General features: G+C 43.2%; 1 protein-coding gene and 1 non-coding gene across 3 annotated transcripts in view; both read left to right on the top strand.

Annotated features, from left to right (window-relative positions):
* The first annotated feature begins 9,691 nt into the window (after nucleotides 1-9,691).
* On the top strand, nucleotides 9,692-9,764 carry trnak-cuu. The gene has a single exon. It is a non-coding gene; the product is annotated as a tRNA-Lys (tRNA).
* A 462-nt stretch (nucleotides 9,765-10,226) lies between these two features.
* The window catches only part of znf839 (zinc finger protein 839), a 56,569-nt gene continuing 43,502 nt past the window's right edge, over nucleotides 10,227-23,293 (top strand). For both annotated transcript variants that reach the window (XM_041214416.1, XM_041214414.1), the window contains exons 1-2: nucleotides 10,227-11,527; nucleotides 20,199-21,134. In XM_041214416.1, the coding sequence (XP_041070350.1) occupies nucleotides 10,439-11,527; nucleotides 20,199-21,134 (2,025 nt within the window). In that variant the 5' untranslated portion in view covers nucleotides 10,227-10,438. The remainder of the gene's footprint in view (nucleotides 11,528-20,198; nucleotides 21,135-23,293) is intronic.

Raw genomic sequence — 23,293 nt, 5'->3', positions numbered from 1 at the left:
GATCGGCTCAGCAATCTTTCCAGAGGCGGCCTCCTAATTGGCCGCTCCAAGCTTGCCGTCTTATTGAGGACGGCGGGTGGGCTCCCAATGCAGCCAGCCCCATCAGATTGCTGGCGGCTTTGGAGCCTTGGCAGCCCCACCGGGAAAGGTGGATGCAATTGAGGCAGGTCAAGGCCCACAAGGACACCTACGGTTGCCAACCCTCCAGGATTGGCCTGGAGTCAATAGTCAAATATCCTAGATGTCAGCCTTGGTTAAAGTAGTTGTATTCATACGTCCAACTTAGAATGTTGTAGGTTCAAGCGCTACTCCAAAGCTTGACCAGAAATCCAAACTGACACTTCAGTGAAGCACTGTCAGAGGTGCTGTTTTCACTAACTGTTAAACTAAGGCCCTGTCTGTTTGCTGAGATGGCTGTTAAAAACCCAATGACCACTATTTTAATGGAAAAAAGGACTTGCCTTTATGACCACAGGACATCCCAAAGCACTTTACAGCCAATGACGTACTTCTGAAGTGCAGTCACTGTGGTAATGTAGGATGTGAAGCAATGTGATAATGACAAAATAATCTGTTTTTGTGAGTTTGATTGAGGGTTAATTATTGCCAGGATGCTGGGGATAACTTCCTTGCTGTTCTTCAAAATAGTACCATGGGATTCTTTATGCCCCTGAGTTATGTAGTTTTCCATAACCACTTAATGAACATTCCCTTAACAAACATCAACAAAACAAATATTTCATTGCTGTTTGTGGCATGTTGTGTGCAAATTGACTGCCATATTTCATTACATTACAAAATCACTGCACTTTGAAATTACAATACTTCGTTGGCTGTGCAACACTTCGGGATAGCTTACAGCCCTGAAAGGTACAATGTAAAAGCAAATTCTTGCTTTATCTTGCATTCTTATCATTATAGTCACAGAACATCGGGTTTGGATGGCATGTGAAAAAAGGCATATTTGAGATAGCTTTAATATTATTCAGAAGGTAATTTCAACATGTTACCAGTCACGCCTCTAAAGGTGGATTTTGATCAAATAGCAAGTGCATGAACTGCAAATCAGTAAGTCAGACTGTTAGCTGCCCCTCAGGCTCTTTTCAAATCATTGTGTCTCCTGTCAAATTAAAACAAGCTGCAGCGCCGACTGTTGACAGCACAGTTACTGTCATTTTGGTTATTCTGGATGTTGGACAAGCAGTCTGACTGTTTAGAGTTAATGGACGTGTCGAGTGAGGTGGTGGTGAGGTGGAACTGGGTGACAACAGTGTGCATATGGAAACTGATGTTGTGTTTTGAGACATTGCTGAGGGGCAGCTAGTACGTACAAAATAGAAGGAGGCCAAGGATCCAACCATGGGGATACCAGAGGGAAGTGTGCAGGAGCAGAAAGTGAAGACACGATTCTTTGGCTACAATTAGATAGCTAAGAATGAAACTATTAGAGAGCAATCCAGGTGGACAATGTGGAGAGGTGTTGGAAGAGGATGGTGTGATCAACCCTGTCAAGGCTGTAGGCAGGTCAAGAAGAAGAACAGTTCAGAACCTGAAGAAATGAGATTGTATTTTTAATTGTTCACTTTCTGGGTAAAGAAGGTTGATTGGCAGTCATTAACAATTATCAAATTATTAAAAGGATACTTACACTGTTTATCACTAGATTTAACTTTCTGTGGCAATTTAATGTGCAATTAATGTAAAAATACAGCAACTTCATGAAAATCACCTGAAGGTTATCGACAGGATACTATTTTCTCAAAGCTAATGATGGAGTGGTGATAATCAGCCAATGAATTGTCAATGCGTGATTCACAGGGTATTTCTGCCTCACCACAAGCTGCTGACTGATCTGTGCATTAACAGTGGCTGTTCACAAACTTACTATTTTTATGAAATTCTGGTCCATTAATTTTTCAAACACAGTGGGCAGAATTTTTTGCTCAGCATGCAGGCGTGCGCCCGACATGCTCAAGCATAAAATAGCACACAATGACATTAGGTGAGTGTCCTGTCATCATCGTGCGATATTTCGCTTGGCGGACACACGCAGGTGCTGGAGCCCCACCTGCCATTAATTAAGAGGCCAGTTAAGGTCCTGAAAATGTCAAGTGATGACGATTTTTTGTTGCCCATGTGATTTCGCGTTCGTTGCACGGGCAAAACGGGCAGGCGGCCAGCCGACTATTTCAAAAACCTCAACCATGGGCAGGATGAAAAGGGTTAGCAGCATTGCCAGTGTGACCAGTGAAGAGTTGGGTAGATAGTTTGCTGCTGGTGACTTATTGGTATCTGGAAGCTTCATCTCTGTTTGGGGCTTCATTGTTAGCACTTCCATGCTTCGTTTCAGGACTCCTTGGTGTCTCCAACAACCCCAGAGAATTCAGACCATGTGGACCCTTCCAGGTCTCAGACAGCCTTCCCTTACCCTGGTAATGGGGATTGTGGTCTCCGCTGGAAGCACCTCCTCCTCTGAGGAAGAGAAGGGCAGAAGAAAGAGGTGGCCAGGTGTCCCTATCCAGTGCCCAGGGCAGCGACCTATGGGACGAAAGGTGCAGGTACAGGGGCCACAGAACCAGCTGGCAGTCCAAGGTGTTAGGGGCTGCAGAAGACACCAGTATCCTGCTGCCAGGGTTTACAGACAGCAATGCAGCTACCTCAATATGTCCGACGTGCAATACCAAAGGAGGCTCCTCCTCTCAAGGGAGACAGTGACCTCCATTTGTGAGATGATTGGGCCTGAGATCACCTCTGACTGTGTGGGTGGGCACCCCATGCCAGTGGCTCTGAAGGTCACAGTGGCCCAGAACTTCTATGCCTTTGGCTCTTTGTAGGGGTCAGTGGGGGATCTGTGTGGAGTCTCCCAGTCATCTGTCCACAGTTGCATCAAGCTGCTAACAGAAACTCTGTTCAGGTGGGTATTGACTTTCATTCATTTCTGTACTGACAAGGCCAGCCAGGCTGAGTGAGCCAGAGGTTTTGCAGTGATTGCTGGGTTCCCCCACATCCAGGGTGCAAATCGACTGCACACATGTGGCCATCAAGGCACCAGCGGGTCAGCTAGGTGCCTTCATCAACAGGAAGGGCTTCCACTCCATGAATGTGCAGATAGTGTGTGATCACAGGATGCAGATTCTGCAAGTCTCTGCAAGGTATCCTGGCAGCTCCCATGACGAGTATATCCTGAGACACTCCCAGGTCCTGAGGCTCTTCGATGCTCCAGCCTGACTGGATGAATGACTGCTGGGTGACAAGGGCTACCCCTTGAAAAGGTGGCTTATGACACCTCTCCGCCACCCAAGAATAGAGGCAGAGCAGCATTATAACAGGAGTCATGCCTCCACAAGGACGGTAATAGAGAGGACCATAGGTCTTCTGAAGACTCGCTTCCGATGCCTGGACCATTCAGGGGCAGCACTACAATACCCCCCAGCGTGAGTGTCACTGATAGTGGTCACATGCTGCACTCTCCACAATCTGGCACTGCCAAAAGGGGACCCACTGGAGGAAGAGGATGTTGACGCAACTCCACAGGCCACAGATGATGAATCCAGTAGTGAGTCAGAAGAGGAGCATGGGGAGGAGAACGCTGAGGGCATGGAGCTGGACCTCAGGATCCTTCAGGGAGGCAGGGACACCAGGGACACTTTGATCCAATGGTCCTTCAGCTAGGCTGCCAAATAAGCACTATCACCTCATGCCAGGGTTGCCGCCTCCATCCCAGATATCTGAAATGGCCCTTTCCTTTGACCCCAATCCATTCAGTGCCTGTGAAATTAAGTTTTGAGCCACCCACGTCCAGCATTACTTATTGGCGTATCCCGCACCACATTAAATAAAAATGCTGAAGCATATTCAGGCACATTACAACAAAAGACATCCAGCATCTGCTACGTAATGGACGACTCCAGAGGCTCATCAACTGCCTTCGACTGAGCATCGTCCTGGACTCCAGCAGTCCTCTGGCTGCTGGCGTCCTGGGCACTCTCTGCCTCCACCTGCTCCTCAAACAAGTGTGAAGTGCCCTCACCACTGTGCACTGACATTCTAGCTGAAGATCTTTCACCCACCGAGGTGCTGGTATCTGCGTTGGTGCCTGGCTCAGAGAGCAAGTGTGACGCAGGGGCATCCAGAGCCCGGCAGTCCTCTGGCATCAGGGGTGGGTCTTCAGGGTCCTGCCATTGGGTGTGTGGTGGCAAGCCTAAGGGAGACCAAGGAAATGTCATTAGATTAAATCATCACACTGTCACTGTGCATGCCAGGCACCCTGGTGAGACAATGGAGATCTGCATCATTGTGCCATCATCTATCAATGGGGAATCCAGACTGGAGGCTCCCATCAATGAAGAGACTACACAAGAATGTTTGCACCATCCAAGACTCTCACCTCTGTGCACCGCAGTCTTACCTTCGTCTGACACCCCAGCCTCTCTGCAGCTGGTTGACTGAGGTGTGTGGCGCCTCACCAGCTCCAAGGCATTCTGCTTGTATTTGGTTAGGATTAGGAGGTTAGTGGGGCCTCCGCAATATTTCAATATTGTTATGGGCCATTTTCCCCTGAAACAATAGAGTAGTGTTGATTAGTCCACTCTCTACCTGCAGCGCCATTGCAGCCTGGCCAACCCCACCTGAGGAACACCTTGCATGGCAAATCCGAGTCGTAGCCCTCGCGCCATAAGGCATTCAGTCCAAGCAGCCAGGCCGCTCCCCCTTGGCCAGCCCCAGTGTAATTTTGCACTTAGGCTCTAACGCCCCTGAACTCCACAGGGAGAAGGCCAGCCCTTTACACTTCACCACACTGAGCCATGCCAACACCCTTCCCGAGCGCAGCAGGTCATTAAACCTCTTGCGGCACTGGACCCAAATGCACCACACAACAGCATAGCTGCTGACCAGCGCTGCTACCTCCTCCCCAGCTCTTATTGTAAGGGGCAGTGGCCTCCTTCTTCCATCTCTGGGGACAAGGGTGTCCCTCCTGGCAGCCACCTCCTCCATGAGGACCGCAAGGCACCGGGGGGCCAAGTGCCCACCCGACCTGCCCTCCCGCCTGGTGTCCGCAGCCGCATTGGAACCCATAATTTTTAATCTCCTGTTGACAACACTGAAGATTTCTTCATTGCTGGCAGCCTTCCAGGGCCTGATTGTGCCGGTGTTAAACCGACTGCCGAGTTGCCATTGGCCCCGGCAGCCAACAGGACCCCGCTCCCACCCCAACAATTGGGGAGCCGCCATTCATGTTTGATGGGCCTTAACTGCCCACCAACATGAAATTGCGGTCGTGGGCTGATTGCGGGCGGTGGGCCGTTTCTTGCCTGCTCCCAGGCCCGTCGACCGTGCCCGCCTGCTGAGCTCAAAATTCTGGCCTATGTATGGCTGCCAACTCTGGTTGGGCATATGATTTCCTGAGTCCAATTCAGTCAAAAAACCTTTTCCATTTCCAGTATTTTTATAATTAATAAATGAAAACATTCAAAGAAAATGAAAAAGCACACTTGTTTTTTAGTGTCCCAATGCTCCCACGTTGCTCCCAGTATTGTAAAGGGGGTTAATTCTTCATTCCTAGAGGCTCCAGGACAGTGAAAGACATAGGTAGGTCCTGTGTGTACCTGCCCAAAAACACCTGAATGTTCCAGGTACAGGAATAAGAACCTGGTCAAAGCAAAAGCTTTGATACAGCTATTCTCTAAGTTCCAAGAGAAAGGATTATTTAAATTTAGTTCTGATGTTGGTTTTGAGTGTGTTAACATGCATCATATCAAATAATGTAAGGATGGGATGTGAGCTAATGATAGTGGATACATTTCCAAAAGAACTGTTGATTATAATATTTTATTATTGCTATCTTTACTGTTACATGCATTGTTAGCAGTTGGTTAGCGTTGGTTTATATATTTAGGGAATCTGATGAAGGTTAAAAGTTTTCCTTAAAAATAGTTTGCTGAGTGTCCAGCTTGCATCATTCTTTTACAAGGAACTTGGATTATATAAACTCCTTTCATATCCACAGAACCTCCCAAGCATTTCACAGCCAACAAAATACTTTTGTAATGTAGTCACTTGCAAAATATGCAAATGTTAGTTTGCTTTGACAGAGTCTTTGAGGGATTCTTGCTGAATTTATGCTGCGCTAAAGTAATTTTTTTTGCCGATATCCCCTCCCACCCCTGATCTCTTCAGCAGAAACAGGGTCAAAATTGCCTCAGGGGCTTACCCGCTGAGTTCCCAGGTCCCAATCTCTTCCTGCAAGTACTGATTTTAACCTGGGTTCCACAAAGAAAGCTTAGGCTTTAACTGCTGTAGGTTTTTCTCACCCCCTCCCCCACTGATTACAAGACCCTCCCTGGGTCTCTCACCAGAAAGTGGAACTATTACTTCTGTTTCTTACCCTGACCTTTTGCTCCTGCCTGCCAGCCAGCTGCTGGTGCCCTCCAGCCAAGTGACCCTATCAGCAGAAAATGTGGGAGAGAAGCAATCTGTGATTGGAGGAGGAACAACACTGGAGGCAGTGAGTGTGCTCTAGAAAAAGAGGTATTAGCGGGGGAAGAGAGAACAGGAGAGGCTCCGTGCAGGGCCAGGCTGGGCTGGGTAGGGGGGAAAGCTAGCTGCCGAGCCTGGCCAGACCTGGCTGGGCTGGGCCAGGCCGGGGAGGAGGCTAACTGCTACGCCAGACCGTGGGGGAGGAGACTGGCTGCCGGGCTTGAAGAGACTGGATGCAATGATGTGGGCAGGAGGGGGTGTGTGGTGAGGGTGAAAAGACTCACTACTTGGGGATTTGGGAAAGAGAGAGAGAGATTGAGAGATGAGAGAGAGAGAGAGAGAGTGTGGGAGACAGAGTGAGTGTATGTAAGTTTGGGAGAGACAGTGAGTGTGTGAGGGTGGGAGAGAGAGTGATTGAGTGAGTAAGGGTGGGAGAGGGAGTGAGTGACTGAGGGAGAGAGAGTGAGTGAGAGAGTGAGTGTGGGAGAGAAAGAGAGAGATAATGAGTGAGTGTGGGTGCGTATGCGCATGTCTGGCTCACTTGCAGTCTCATGATTCCCACTCATCCTCACTCCAACACAGCAACACACAATCAAACCCACTCAACACAGTAGGTGAGGGTGAGTAAGCATCAAGAGATTGGGAGTGAGCCAGACAGACTCTGTCCCTCTCACACTCTAATGATGATCTTTATTAATTTCAATTTTTAATGATCAATTTATCGCTTTGAAATTGCTTTTTTTTGCTCAGAAAGTTGTTTCTTTTCTTCGTAACTCAACTATATTTTGAAATTCATGTTTATAGTGCTGTGCCAAACCTTTTCTTTCTGAAATTTTCTCATTGGCTCCTTGAGTAAGAAAAAATGGAAATGTGGCCCCCTCAAGTGAAAAGGTTAGGCAAGCGAGTGTTAGATTCTCTCTCCAGAGAGAGTTTGGAACACCATGCTCAACAGCAACATGCCTACTCTGTGACCTGTTTAGATGTAGGACTAATAAACAAGTGTTAAACAAGTACCAGAGAATGACTACCGTCTAACTAATAACTAAGTACCATGTCTAGAGTCCACATATTAGGACCATTTCAGAACTATCGCCAATCCTAATCTCTATTTTCACCTTGGTGCCCATTTTCGTCTGCATCTCTGAAACATTTTAGGATGTTTTGTTACGTTAAGGGTACGTTAAAAATGCAAGTTGATGTTGCTGTAACAGTTCTTGTAAATGTTTGCTCCTTGGTTCAAGGCAAAACCCATCAATACAGGGCTTCCATGCAAAATCTTCCAACAGTTGTCAGATCTGTGCTCTAATTCACTGAGCTTTGCCTCTATAGGACTGATTGGTTTAAATCCGTAATCTAGTTTCCATCCTGTGTCTGCTGAAACCCATCTGTCATCTCACCACCCTCTCTTCCTTTAAGACCCTGCTTAAAATCTAGTTTTTTGACAAAACTTTAGATCGATCACCCTGTTAATATCCTAATATCTCCCTTTTTGGCTCAGCATCTACCTTTATTGATTACATCTCTGTGAATTGCCTTGCAATATTTTTCTATGTTAAAGTGCAAGTAATTTATTGTTGTGTGATGTTACTGCATCGCGGTTTGTGTCTTGCACTCTAAATGTCCTCCTTTCATAAGTTTTAAAATTATTTTGTGAAAAGCCCCATTATTTTCTCTCTCAATTTACAAGGATTGCCTTCCCCAAATGACTGCATGTGCATGATCCCCTTTAGTTCCCTTAATGTCACCATTAGCACTTTCCTTAGCTAATATCACCACCATTAACACCCCTTTGTCCTTCTGTCTATGACATCTTTGGCAATCTCTTCTTTGCCTCCAACTATCACTGGCCCTCTACCCAGCTTTAACTATCCCACTCCCCTGAACCAGCTTATATTTCACCTCATTTCTACTTTTCCTTAGTTCTGATGAAGAGTCATATGGACTCGAAACGTTAAATGTGTTCCTCTCCGCAGGTGCTGTCAGACATGCTGAGTTTTTCCAGCTATTTTTATTTTTGTTTCAGATTTCCAGCATCTGCAGTATTTTGCTTTTATCCCCTTTCATGTCTCTGCCAGTGGTGCTCTGGCACTGAACACAATGAAGCATGTCAGGATGTTTACCCTTCCCTAAAAGCAAAATGCTGCGGATGCTGGAGATGTAAAACAAAAACAGAAAATGCTGTAAAAACTCAGCAGGTCTGACAACCTCTGTGGAGAGAGAAAAAGAGTTACCTAGTCGAAACGTTAACCCTGTTTCTCTCTCCACAGAGGCTGTCAGACCTGCTGAGTTTTTCCAGCATTTTCTGTTTTTGTTTGTCCCTCCCCCACCTACCACTGATGTCCAGTGAACGAGGGCATTGAACTATGTTCCCTCCCCGATTTCACAATCCTCATACAAAAAGTATTGTGCTTTACTGATTGAGTTTGGCATATACTCAGAAAAAATGCTCGTTTAATGTGCATTTTTTATTTGGAACAGATGTGACAGAAGTTTAAAAACAGTACCAGAGAGTTTTACATCCAGGAGAAATTCTTTCTGTCATGTGTGTATTCTTCTATTTCCCCATATATGTATCAATTAATCTTTCCCAGCAAGTGGTATTCCTATAAATCAAAAATATGGATTCGAGTCAAATCACAAGTGGCAAATTCACAAGCATAATTTCTAGCGCAAAAATAAAATCTTAATTTAACTTTAGTATGATCTAAGCTTCTTCTTATAAAGCACAGGTTTGAAAGGACCTGCATTGCAGTCTGCTGTCCGAAAGTGTTACAATCTGTCATTACAAATTGTTTATCGATCCTTTCTTTAATTGGTTTACAGTTGCGGTTTTCCAATCGCGTCAAAACTTGGGGCATTTGTGACGGTTAATGATTAAAGCGCATTCACTCCCATGTTCAAAAAACCCAGATCACACACACACAAAAGAAATCAAATAAATGCTGCCAATTAATAGCAGAGTCGAATTGCAGCCTCTGGGAATTGAGAGAAGCGAAATGTTCGTGTGCTTCGTCTGCACTGAAGGGGAAAACTCAACATCAGCGCATTCCTACTTTTGAAAACCAAGCCCATGTTAAATGTTTGCAGAATCTCCTGTCACCGCAAAGTTCAAAGTGTTGGTGTTTTATATTCTAGTTCAGGGACAAACTACATTTTAGCGCAAGCTGTAGCGGTTTGGATGTTATGAGAGCGAATATGAAGCCACTTTTCCAGCGCCCGGCTAGCTCAGTCGGTAGAGCATGAGACTCTTAATCTCAGGGTCGTGGGTTCGAGCCCCACGTTGGGCGGTTACGTTTTTCCTCAGATTCGGACTCGCGAATGTTTTATTAATCTTATTTATTTTTTTATGATGTTACATTGAAAAGGTCTGATAATACGCACAACGCAGTTAAGTTACATTTTTTTCGTCAAATTTTATTCTTTCGTGGTCGTTATCTTCCTTTCCACCCATCCTCCCCGCCCCCGTTTTTAGAAGTATTTTAAAATTTATATGGAGATGTGGTTTAATGCTTTAATGTTTCAAAACCGGCCTGGATACGGGCAAGCAATTATTTCAGTTTTTACTGGGGGGGTTGACGTATCTGGGCTCCCACTGCTTCCGCTCCCCCCCCGCCCAACCCCCACCTGGCTCTGCTCCCCTTCCCCCCCTCACCCCACCTCCAGCAAACGCAAAATCCCGACGTCAGCAGCCGCGTTCTTTTTCAGCTTCGCCGGCACCCGTAACCCCGCTTTCCGCCATGTTGTGTGGACGCCCGTGACGTCCGCATAACGACGGCTTTTTTGTGGAAGGGGATTAATCTTTTCCGTGCCGCTTTCACCGATTTTTTCGGTTTCGGTCGCTTTTCGGGGGTTTTCTCCCCCTGTTTCAACCTCGGCACCGGCTCTGGGGTGAAAAAAAGCTCGATAGAGAAATTAGTGTTGGCGTTCCCGACTCCCTCTGCCTGAGAACACGGCCGCCAACATGGCGGACGAGGAGGAGAACAGGCTGACAACACAGGAGGGGGTTGCTCCCCAGCAGCAACATGGCACCGAACACTTGGAGACACTGGGACAACAGGGCCCTGCGGCGGATACCGGCTGTGCCAACGTGCCCTGCAAGCAGTTCGAGGCCCACTCGTGCCAAGTGCTGCCGGAGGAGATTGTGCAGGTGGTGGTGGGGGAAGAGGCCACTCAGGCGGTCAGCACTTTACCCGGTGATGGGGACGGCCTCCTGGGTGCCAACGGCATCATGAACTCCTTGGTGGAGGCCCCTCCAGCTGGCGGCTCCATGGCAGCGGTGAGCGCGGCTGATTTCACGGTGGCGACGGCGGAGTTGGATAGCATCTCCATCGAGTCCACCCCCAGCACCATTATTTATGTGCAGCCCGATGGCACTTTCGTGGAGGGCACGGGGCTGACCCCGGAGGAACAGCAACAACTGGTCGAGCAATTAGCAAAGCAACAGGGACTGGTAGAAGTAAGCGAAAGTGAAGCGGCTCAAATATTTGGTAGTCATCAGCAGCAACATGCTCAGTTTGTGCAGCATGTAGGTCTGACAGATGAACTACAACAAGTCATCGCTCATGTTACGAAGTCTCAGCAACATGCAACGCAATTCAATAAAACTAATGTGCAATTGAACTCCGAGCCTGCTGAAAATCAGATTCTGCAGAAGAGCAGCTTGGTATCATGTGTTCCTCCAGAAACTCGAGTGCTTTCCACGGATCAAATGTTACAAGTGCCTGAATGCAATGCTATAATGCAGAAGGTACATGCGAGTGTTCATCCGAGTCAGGTTGTCCAAAGGATTGATTCGTGCAACCCTGCTCAAGTTCAGCAAATAAATATTTCCACCCAGTCCTCTCCAGTGAACCGGCCTAGTCAGCCTAAGATTCTAACGGCAGTTTCGCAGCAGCAGGCCGTCTTTACCCAGCCGTTGACAATCATTCACAATGCAACACGACAGTTGCAAAATGCTGCTCATCAGGCTGTCCTTCAGCAGAATCTACAACAAAGCATTGCACATGTACAGCAAAAGATGGCTCCATTGCGAGTAACACCCTCAACGCAGGTACTGGCATTTTTAGGTGCTTTACTATTTCTTGAAATGAACATAGATAATAGCTGCAAATAACGTTTATTGTGTTGTATATGGAGTATAAAAGTAGGGAAGTTTTGCTGCAACTGCAGGGCATTGATGAGACCACGCCTAGAGTATTGTGTACAGTTTTGGTCTCCGTACTTAAGGAGAGATATACTTTCATTGAAGGCAGTTAAAAAAATGTTAACTCGGCTGATTCCTGGGATGAAGATGTTGTCTTAAGAGGAAAGAGTGAGTAGGTTGGGTCTAATAGTTGGAGTTTAATAGAATGAGAGGTGATCATATTGAAACATATAAGAATCTGAGGGAGCTTGACAGGGTAGATGCTGAGAGGATAGATGCTGAGATCCCCTTGTAGGGAATCTAGAACTAGGGCACACAGTTTCAAAATAAGGGGTCCCATTTAAGACTGAGATGAGGAGAAATTTCTTAAACCGTCATTAATCTTTGGAATTCTGTTCACCAGAGAGCAGTGGAGGCTGGGTCACGGCTGAGTTAGATAAATCTTTGATCAATAAGGAAGTCAAAGGTTATGGGGTGCAGATGGGAAAGTGGAGTTGAGGCCACAATCATCAGACCAGCCATCATATTGAACGGTGGAGGGGTTGACTTTCCCTCTGCAGCTCCTATTTCTTATGTTCTTATGTCATTCTGTACTTTAAATTCAGTTACAAATGCTCTTTTGAAACCCCAAAGTCTAGCCTTTGACATTCCTCCCCTGTCAGTTTTCCACACCGTTTGTGCAAACACTGATTTACTCAAGCACACCATCACTTCCACCTGGGCCCTGGTGCCCAATAAAGTCTTTATTCTTCCTCAACCTGTCTGACTCCCCCAGTACAGCCCTAATCTCTGCTCCCTTAAGTTCATGGGATGAAGAGTTGAAAGGGTATGGCAGTTAACTGGTTTAGCCATCCACTTCCAGACACAGCTCTTATTCCAGAACCATCCTGGAATCCAAAGGTAACTCTGGCTTCTTTTCTGTATTGCAAACCATTGTCTTAAACCCCTCTACCCTGTTCCCTCCACCCTCACCTCCAACAATAAGTGCAGGGAGCTCATGGATTTCTTTGTCACTAAGATTGAGATTGTCTGATCAGCTGTCTCTGCCACATTTTTCCCTTCCACTAAGCCACCTGGCCAAACTTCCTTTAATACTCCCCCAATCATCTTTATCTGGTTTCTGCCCTATCTTCCCGCATGCCCTCTCTGAGCTCATCTGGTCAATGAGTCCCGCTTGCTCCCTTGGTTGTATGCCTGTTAAAAGGCTAACCACCCAAATTACTTGCATTAGTCAAAATTGTTCATGGTCCTCTCTCTTCAATGTTGGCTCTCTCTACTTTAAATCTGCTTAAAACTCTCTTCTCAAAAATGCAACCCTTGACCCCACCTTCCTTACAAACTACCGTTACATTTCCAACCTCCCTTTTCTATCCAAAATGCTTAAATATATTGTCCCCTCCCAAGCCCATACCCAGCTTGCCTGGAACTCCATGTATAAATCCTTCAATCTGGCTTCTGCCCCTGCCACAGTATCTAAAACAGCTCTCATAGAATAATATTAGTGACTTTGTGACTGTGACAAAGCTAATCTTTCCCTCTTCGTCCTTCATGAACTGTCTGCAGCCTTTGACATGGTTGACCACACTATCCTCCTCCAACGCCTCTTCATTGTTGACTGCTCTCACCTGGTTTCCACTTTTACTATTTAATTTTAGCCAGAGAATCACTTGCATTGGTTTCTCTTCCCACTGTAGCACCATTACTTTTGTTGTGCTCCAAGGATCTATCCTTGGCCCCCTCTTACTTCTCTATATTCTGCTCCTCGGCAGTATCATCCGAAAGTATAAGTGTTAGTTTTCGTATGTATGTGGACGACACCCAGGTCTACCCCACTACCACCTCTCTAGACTCCTCCTCCACTGTTGCTAAACTATCAGACTGACTATCTGGCCTCCATTACTGGATGAGCAGAAATTTTTTCCAAATATAGAATGGGAAGACTGAAGCCATTTTCTTCAGACAATGCTCCAAACTTCCTTCCCCAGCTACCGACTTCACCCCTATGCCTGGCTTAGTCTGCAATGAAGCTGGACTGTTCTCAGTCTGGGTGTTGACCCTGAGTTGAGCTTACCACTCATATTGGTGCTATCACTAAGACCACGTCTTACCTCCTTGGTTACATCACTTGACTTCTCTCCATCTCAGCTCATCTGCTGAAACCCCCGTTCATGTCTTTGTTATTTATAGACTTGACTATTCCAGTGCACTCCTGGCTGGCCTCCCACATTCTATCCTTCATAAACCTGCAGTCATCCAAAACTCTGCTGTCTGTGTCTTAACTCGTACTAAGTCCCATTCAAGTATTACTCCTGTGCTCGCTCACCTAAATTGGCTCCGGGTCAAGCAACTTTAATCCTAACCTTTGTTTTCAAATCCCTCCATGGTCTTGGCCCTCACTATCTCTGTTATCTCTGCAACTCTTTGAGATATCTGTGCTCCTCCAATTCTCACCTCTTGATCATTCTCTGCATTAATCGCTTCTCCATTGGTGCCTGTGCCTTTGCTCCAGTTCTGGAGTTCCCTCTCCTCGCCACTCTACCTCTCAACGTCATTTATCTCCTTTAAGATACTGCTTAAAACCTACCTCTTTGACCTAATATCTCCTTATGTGGCTCAGTGTCATATTTTGTTTTATAACGCTCGTGTGAAGCCTCATTATAGAACAAAATTACATTAAAGATGTTATATAGCTCTGAGTTGTTCTTGTTGATTAGAGTATACTATGAAACGTAGCAAAATATAAAGTGATGGCCCAATCTGATTGCCCACAATTGCTAAGAGCTTGAAATGGAAACTAAAAATGTATGAGGGGTCAATTAGAAGTGCTTCCAATAACTATTTCAGCTCTAGCTAGTTCTGATCAGTTATGAGGAACTTGGTTGCAATAATCAAAACTACAACCACTATTCTTGTACCGAATCTGACCATTGGCATTCAATGGCATAACCACCATTGAATCCCCTTCATCAACATCTTGGGGGTCATCATTGACTTGACACTTAACTGGATGAGGCTACAAGAGCAGGTCGGGCTTGGCCTAAATGGCCAAGTGGTTATGGTACTGGGCTAGTAACCCCAAGATCAAGAGTTCAAATCTCACAATGGCAAACTATGAAACAATGTAACTTTATCTGAAACAGATGGAAATGTGTTTGTACTCGAAAGAGTTACAAGAGCAGGTCAGAGGCTGAGAATTCTGCAGCAAATAACCTACCCACTGACTCCCCAAAGCCTGTCCACCAGCTACTAGGTACAAGTCAGGATTGTGATGGAGTACTCTCCACTCTCCACTTGCCTGGAGGAGTGCAACACCAATAACACTTAAGTGTGATAGCATCCAGAACAAAGCAGTTAATTTATTGGCACCCCACCTACTACCTTAAATGTTCACTCCCTCCTGTCACTAGCACATGGTGGCAGCAGTGTTTACCATATACAAAATGCAATGCAGCAACTCATCAAGAGTCCTGCAGCACCTTTCAAAGCCACGACCTCTACCTCTTAGAAGGACAAGGGCAACAACTCTATCTGAATGTTCCTCTCCAAGTCCTGAGTTGTGACTATGTTACTGTATTTTCACTGTGGCTGGGTCAAAATCTTGGAACTCCTTCACTAATAACACTGTGGATGACCTACACCAGAAGAACTACTCCAGTTCAAGAAGACTGCTCACCGCCACCTTCTCGAGGACCATTAGTTATAGCCAATAATTGCTGGCCTAGCCAATGTTGCCTATGTCTTGTGAATGAAGGAAAAAATGTGTAAGTTATTGTGAAGAACTTTGCACCAGAGTTAGTCTTAATGTGAACATTTGTAAAGTCATCTCTAAATCTTGCAAGGGATCAGTAGCAGTTGGTTTTACTTATTACATGGTGTTATTTTTTCTGACAGAAGTGCGTACACAATGAGCGGATACTTAAAACTGAAGTGGTTATGTTTTCATCACATTTGTATTGTCAGTGCACTGCCATTTCATTTTGCACCCATGATAAGAATTCGTAGTATAAATGTGGAATTGATTGCTACCTGCACTATTGGCATGCTATATGTTGTGTGTTAAGCGTACATAAGCAATTTTAGCCCTGCAATTGCTTAAATTTACATTACAATTTCTTACACATCGAAAAGTGAAACTACTTCATACCAACACTACTGTTGTATGATGCAGCTTTATATTCATTGAGGACCTGAAGCTTAGTAAATATTTATTGCAGCACTCTTAGGCTTATTTTGTTAGGTAGAATTTGAAGTTCATCTTATCTGAACACCTAGATGAAGTTTCACAGCTATCAGAAACTTTAGTGACTTACATCGAAAGATATTATGAAAAATATGCAGGAGGTCACAGGAAGGGTTATTCTAGTGCTGTTGTCTTCATTATTTTTCAAGCAAGGGCCACTTGAGCCAAAATCTTGCAGTGTGAGAGCCACATTGACTACTAAATTATCATAGCTTATTCCTCCAGTAACTCACTTGGGCCAAAAACATACACAACGCCAACGGTTGAATACTCTGCTAGTTCTAGGGTGGTTGCTATGGTAATGTGACTTACCATACAAGGCGCATAATTAGATATACTTATTGGCACACATTGTACCATGTGGTCAATGTGACATGTAAAGAAGACTGACTTTTGATAAGCTTGGTACATATTTTTTAATGTTAACAATAAAATAAATAGAAATATAATGCTGGGTTGGGCTCTGGCTCACTGCAACCCTCTGAGGATAAAGCGGTTACTGAAAATGGATGGATGGAGTTGAGGAGTTGCACTTAGTGTCGATGGGAGCCGCCACTGGCTTGAGGGCCTTGCAACAAAGAACACTACTCTAGTATAATTCCTTAAACTCATCTGAAGAGCAACATGTTTGCATAACATATATGGATTGAACCATGTGTAAGAAATATTTTTATCATTCTTTTTAAGGAACTGCACTTTCTTGCCCATCGTGAATAGTTGCCTTCATAAGCTAAAGGATGATTCTTTGCAGCTTTGTAACTTCAAATCACTGGTTTGCCAATATAATACTGCTTGACCGTAGTTATTTCGGTTCATCCACTTCAGAAGCGGATCTAACTGAAACAGGCTTTTGTTTTATAAAGTGGAGTTCAAGGTTTTTATAGGTTAAGTTCCTTGGTATGTGGAAAGGCAATTTAAAAGTACTGTAAAGTCATGTTAACATAATATAAGTGATCACATGCCATTACTTTACAGTCATTATTAGATTGTTACCTAAATATCAGTTTTGAAAACTTTAAAGCCTTGTAACAAATTGTAGCAACACATTTGATTCAGCATGAGTTTTCTTCCAGTCATCACTTTGCAACTTTTACTGTTTGTGTTTAGGGAAATTTTTTTAAATACACTGCCTGTTTATTTATGATGGTGCAGTTACAGAATTTTGGAACCAAGCAAGCTAAAATTAGAATGAAATTGGGCATGAAATTTCCTGCGTATTTTATTTTCCTTGCCTATTACATAATGCTCCAGGACACTTTTAGAAGAAATGATCAAAATTACTCAGTGTTTATCTATAACAAAGTTTAATAGTCATGCATGCAGCCAAAAGACTTGCTTTAAAATGTGAAATCATTTGTTTTGTCTTTGTCTCCCTTGAGGTGGGTGGCATAATTTTTGCTGCTGACCCACAGTTTATATGCCCATAAAGTTGTAATTATGTTGGGAGAGCAGGAATGCTGCTCTGCTTTTAACTTTATTTGACCAATGCAGGTTGAGCATTTGTATAGTGAACTCAAAAGTTAATTTTAGGTTGATTTTTTTAAATGTCACTGCTTCAGTTTTTCTTCAAGTTGAAATGTATGAGAACGTGACTAAAGGTGCGTGTTTTCTGAAGCATGAGTTTACCTACCTGTTAAACTTTATTTTATAATACTGCTTTTGATTTCATTTTCCTAAGAAAATTTCCATTTCCCAGCATGTGTTTTACTTCTCCCCATCCCACCCTCTTAATCATCCTGGACAGCTTTATTATTGTGCTAATCAAGCTGCATAATGTTCAGGAGAATTTGAAATTATTTACATTTTTGTATGAAGTGAGATAACCAAAGCATGATAGACTGGTTTCCATACTGCAAACAAGGGAGTGTGGAAGTGGTGATGTTGAGTTTAACAATGTAACCAGCTCTAAAACTGAACTTTAACTCATGAAGATCATGCCTTATGAATAACCATTTCAATGTAAGCTTCAAAATGTATTTTCTAAATACAGTTTCCTGCTTTGCCTTTAAGTCCTTTTTTTATATCTTAAAATACATCATGTCCAGCAAATGTTCTTCATTTTGTTCTTGGTTATTCATTTTATGTTACTATGCAAATCCAGATTTTAGTTTTCTAAATGCAAGAACACATCATTAATGGAATTTACCTTAATCTGATGAAGGCATTAACTCCTTTCTGAAATATTTGACACCATCTTGTACTTTTTCTATGTGGCTATTCTTCTGAGCTAGGTAGCAAGTATTGGTAGCCTATTTGACTTCATGAAGTGCGGTGCAGCTCCAGCATGACCATGCAGTTCAACTCCAACAGTAGTTGCAGGATAATGATCAGGTGCAGAAACCAGACTGCCAACTATTTAATTTACTTTTTTGTCGTCTCCTCATAGGTGGGCTCATTTGTTACTCTGCCTACAAATCCCTCAGGTGGCTCAGCTAAGTCATCACAGATTAAGGATCAGACCTGGAATCTTCCTGATCTTTATGGCTTAGTGACTCTCTGCCTTAGCAATTGAATCGTAGTGGAATCCAATCATACTTTTTTATGCTTAATGTTCATAAGATCAGAATTTGTGTGTTTGAATAAAACATTTGAAAATATATGCAAAGTATTAGCCTAATGTACTGAAATAGTGTTTTGAAAAAAGGCTTTTTAACAAAGTACAGCTAAGCTTAACCCTAAAATGTTTAACCCATCAATTTTTTTCTCTGTTTCTGTCTTTTCCACTATTGAACCTTGGATTTTTCACAGGGGTGGAGGATGGAGGGTTTGAGGAGTGTTGAGGTTCAGGGAAGGGGTGGTGGGGGTGGGGGCGATGTTGGGAGATCTTATATCCAAATCTTTTTCTCTTTCACCCAGTGTTCAGAGGCACACTTCTAGCAGTGGCCATTAGCAATGGGACCCTTGATTTGATTTTGCCCTCAAACTCATGATAGCTGAAGCCAATTGTAATATCTTATTCCTACCGTTTAAGTGTTTGGCGTTACAATCCGGTTAGGAACTGTTAACATTTAAAGAGAAATCCAAACTCTCAGTGATTTAATCAACAGGACTATGCCACAGAATTTCACATTTTTCAACAAAAAAACACAAACTTTATTGTATTTAAAATAATTAAACAGAACGAGCAGTCTTAACATTATAAGTTATGACTATGCATGTTTTGCATTCAGTTTTACTCCTTCTGTCAAGCCTTTTCATTATAAGACACATCAATCTTGAAGCTATTTCTGTAGGGGGCAACCCAGAAGTATGTCACAGTCCTCTGGAAACTATTTTAATTCTCCTCATTTCCAGCTATTCTCAGAGTTATAACTTTCATTTACCATCTCTTGACCGTGTATACCTCAGTCCCTTGTTCTGGCTGCCTTCTCAATACTTCCAAGCTAATCTGCTGGTTGCTTTCTTTTGCCACAAGGTTCTGCGAGGACCACTAAACTTGTCCACTGGCTTCAAATTGGGCAATCTTCCAGCTTTTCCCTCGTGAAATCTAAGCTGGTTAAAGCTCAACTTGCATTCCACACAATGAATGATGACGATAGCTTTTTTCTCTGTCTACAGTGTAGGCCTAGCTTAACTATCATTTACCTTGGTTCTCCCTCAGTGAGCTGCACCACACAATATGCAGGTTGCAACTAATAAACTCTCTCAGCAAACACCCAGATAAGTTGAAATCAGAGAATCTCCCTATGCTCTGCTCATCTCCATGACAAGATGGCATGCTGTGGGATGACCACTACCTTTAGGTTAAGTATCTTGCCTTTAAAATTTCTAAAGTTATCTGTAGAAAGAAATGGATTTTACACCCTTCAGTGTTTACCCACGCTTTTAAACCAATTTAGCTCTAACTCCCAGAACAAAACATCTCTCTGGATTGCTCTTACTGAAGTGATTGCAGGCTTCATGTCTCCAGTTCTTTAGCTAAGTAAGCCCTCCTGCTATTTTATGATCTTACCTTTCTAGCAGTTAACCTCCTGATTCAACATGGCCCAACCTTTGAATTGTAATTAACCCGGGGTTGTTTCAATTGCATTTACCTCAGATATTTACCAGTTTTAAAGTAGGTTTTCCCCTGCTTCTCTACATTTAAAACTATAATTCCTAAAATTATATTTTATGCACAATGAATTATGAACTAGATACTCAACATTGGGACATTTTATTACGTTTAAGGTACTATATAACTAAGTTTTTGTTGTACTCTGGCTGAAATAAGCTCATTCAGCACTCTGACACTGGAACTTTCTGGTATTTATTGCTCAGCTACTCACTGAATAAGCATGCTGTAGTTGTAAACTATTAAGTCTGTGCACATTATAAGTGTTCTCTTTTTTCTTACAGCATCAACTAGAAACTGTCCAAGTTCATATACAGACAGTCCAGACGCAGGAGGAAAAAGATAGGCCTATGCCGCCTCTAGCGGTAGTTCAACCCAAAACAGCTTCTGGTCAGCTGGCTAACCAAAGAACCACTCTTTCAGGGGGAGTTAATATTTCTGGACCTCAAATCATTAGAATCCAGCCAATTTCAACATCTGGGCCACAGCAGTATATTTTGCACAGCTCTTCTGAACCTCCAATTCAGTTACTTGTTCAGCGCCAACCTCCTCCACTTGCACCAGTAAACTCCATTCGTGTGATTCCTGGAGTGAGCATCAGTGGGCAGTCTGGCATTTTGACCAATACTGTAACTAGCAGTATATCTGCTATTACAACAGCTGTAGCAAATTCCGTTTCCTCCAGCCACGCTAAGAAACATGAACCTAGTGATAAATCAAAGGAGAAAAAACCTGTGAAGATTAAAACTCGATCTGGTCGAATATCACGACCTCCAAAATACAAAGTAAAAGACTACAAGTTTATAAAAACTGAAGATTTGGCAGAGGGCCATCAGTCGGACTCTGATGACTATTCCGATTACAGTTTTGAAGAAGAAGATGTGAAAACAAAAGTGGATGATTCAAGCCTATCGATGCCTTGTTCTTTCAAACCCAAAAAGTTTAAATGTGACACTTGTGAAAAGTCCTATATTGGAAGGGGAGGATTAGCTCGGCATTATAGACTCAACCCCTCTCATGGACAGTTGACTTCTGTCTCTGAAGAACAGACAACTGTCTCAGTAAACAAATCCAATGGAAATGTGATTGTTGGAGACAGTGAAGGAGGAGATGATAGAAATGGCAAAGAAGTTCCTGAAGTAATGATATCTTCGATAAATACCGACACTACATCTGTAATGGTGGGGAGCACAGCCCTGTCTTCCCAAGACTTCCAACAGGTGTGTAATGAAACACTGCATTCAGATTATCTCTTCTCTATTCTGAAGGTGAAGACGTGCTCGAGTATGGTTCCAGGGCTACTGGCAGTACTCTGGATATCTTACTCAAGTGGCTCTTCTTTTAGTGCGAGTCTAGACTTGGCATGAGGGAGGAGCATCACGACTGTTTTGTTCTTTGTCCTGTGATTATCCTTCTGCTTTCCAGCCCCCTCCTCATCTTTGGTACAAGATTTACATACTTTTCAACAATCATTATTAGGCAGTGTGACTTTAAACTTTCTCGTCCATCCTTACATTAGGTCTCTGAAGCCAATGGAATACCCTCATTAGCATCAGGCTGATTTAACTAACTCGGCACAGATTAAAATCCAACTTCGGATCTTCCTAGTTCATGTGGTTAAGTACAAAACTATGCAATGCATTAATTGACTGTGATATTGACAGTAAGCATTAATGTTCTAAACTGTTGTCACTGACTAGGAAGTGGAATACAACATGGAAGGTATATATTAAGAATAGCAAATCAATAATTCACTAAAATCACAAGTAAGAAAAGCTATATTTACTGATATTGGTACATTTTCCCTTTAAATTCAATTTGTGTCATTTATTGCTCATATCTGTTCAGTGCCTTTGAATCTAAATTCTGGTGTCTTGGATATGCTGTGTAATGAATTGATTTTCTGAGCAAAAATTGTTTCAAAACATTGTCACTTTTTGTGGTTTTGCAATGTTTGCTCAGTAATTCAGTGTTCTTATGGCTGAGGCCCTTATTTGAGCTTATCAGGATATTGCTGCTTTTTAATTGTGCTGGTGGCAAAGGCAGTTAACCCTCTAGCAACCATTTTAAACAGCTGTACTGGAAGAGATATAGAAATGCTGATACGGTAATCCTGTGGAATGATTTTAAGAAAATGATGCCCCAAAAGTTTAAATTATCACAAGTATTCAGTAAGGACACATTTCATTTCTGGTTCTGTAAGTGGTTTCATATGTTGTAGCCAAGGTATGGAACTCCTTGTGACTGTAACATGAAAGGGACAGATTTCTATTTATTGTCACTCAGCACAGGGACAACAGAACAACCTATAGTTAATTGTTCTCCCTGCCAAGGCCCAGTGGATGGCCTGAAAAATATAAAGGGGAGAAAAGAAAACCAATTGCAGTTTGCACTCACCAAAGGATAAGATTTAAAAGAGATCTTTGGTACTTTGATTACATTTGTTTTAAGGTTAACAAAGTAGTCTTTGTTAGAAACAATTGTGGTTTGAAACCTGTTCTGAAGGACATTCTAAAGACAGCAGAGTAAGTTGGCAATAGCAGACTTCATAACCTACCAGCATCAAGAGAAATAAATTATGTGCTCTGCTGGCATTCAGTTTTATTTTCCATTTGCAATCACTCCAAGTAGTTTCTTTTCTACTGCAGTGTGCTTATTGGGTTAAAATTTTAGATATTCCTTTATTATCCTGAATTTGGATTTTGCAGAGGCAGGCATTTGCAGGCTTGTAGCAGAGAGAAATAATACCTAATCAGATTGCTTGTAACAACAGTTTAATTTCTGACAGCAGCACTAGTCTGTATTGGTATATTTCCAGTTGCTTAAGTGAATGTTAGTTATTGCAGCCCAGCTGCTGAAATGGCAGCAGTCATTGCTTTCGTTTGTTTCTGGTAACATAGGAGATTTTGAAGTGAAAATATATACTAACCTTCTGCCCCAAAAGTGAAGTACCTATTCAGCTTGAATCAAATGCATACAGCTTTTAATACTTTAGTGCAGACTTTTCCCCTGAGTAACTTACAACTGTACTTTCAAGCTCCCAATTGTTTACCTTTTGACTCTCCATTTTCAACAATTCTTCAGCTGTTGATCTGCTCACCTACCCTCTCATATCCACCTTTGCCTATGTGCCCAGCAAAGGCTTTACTCTCCTTTTCTTACAAGATTTGTGAATGTCAACTTCCAAAGTGCCCATGTTTACAACTGCATGTTTCACCCTCTCAAATTATGTTTCTGCCCCTGTCACAGCACTGAAATGACCCTAATCCTGTTTGGCTGAGTGATAGGAAATAGAGAGTAATGGTGAATGGATGTTTTACAGACTGGAGGAAGGTTTGTGGTGAAGTTCTGTGGGGGTCCTTGGTGTGCAGGGCACAAT

Source organism: Carcharodon carcharias, chromosome 20 (assembly GCF_017639515.1).
Source record: "Carcharodon carcharias isolate sCarCar2 chromosome 20, sCarCar2.pri, whole genome shotgun sequence".
NCBI lineage: Eukaryota > Metazoa > Chordata > Chondrichthyes > Lamniformes > Lamnidae > Carcharodon > Carcharodon carcharias.
The sequence above is the reverse complement of the archived record's forward strand: the minus strand, read 5'-3'. Positions and strand labels throughout refer to the sequence as shown.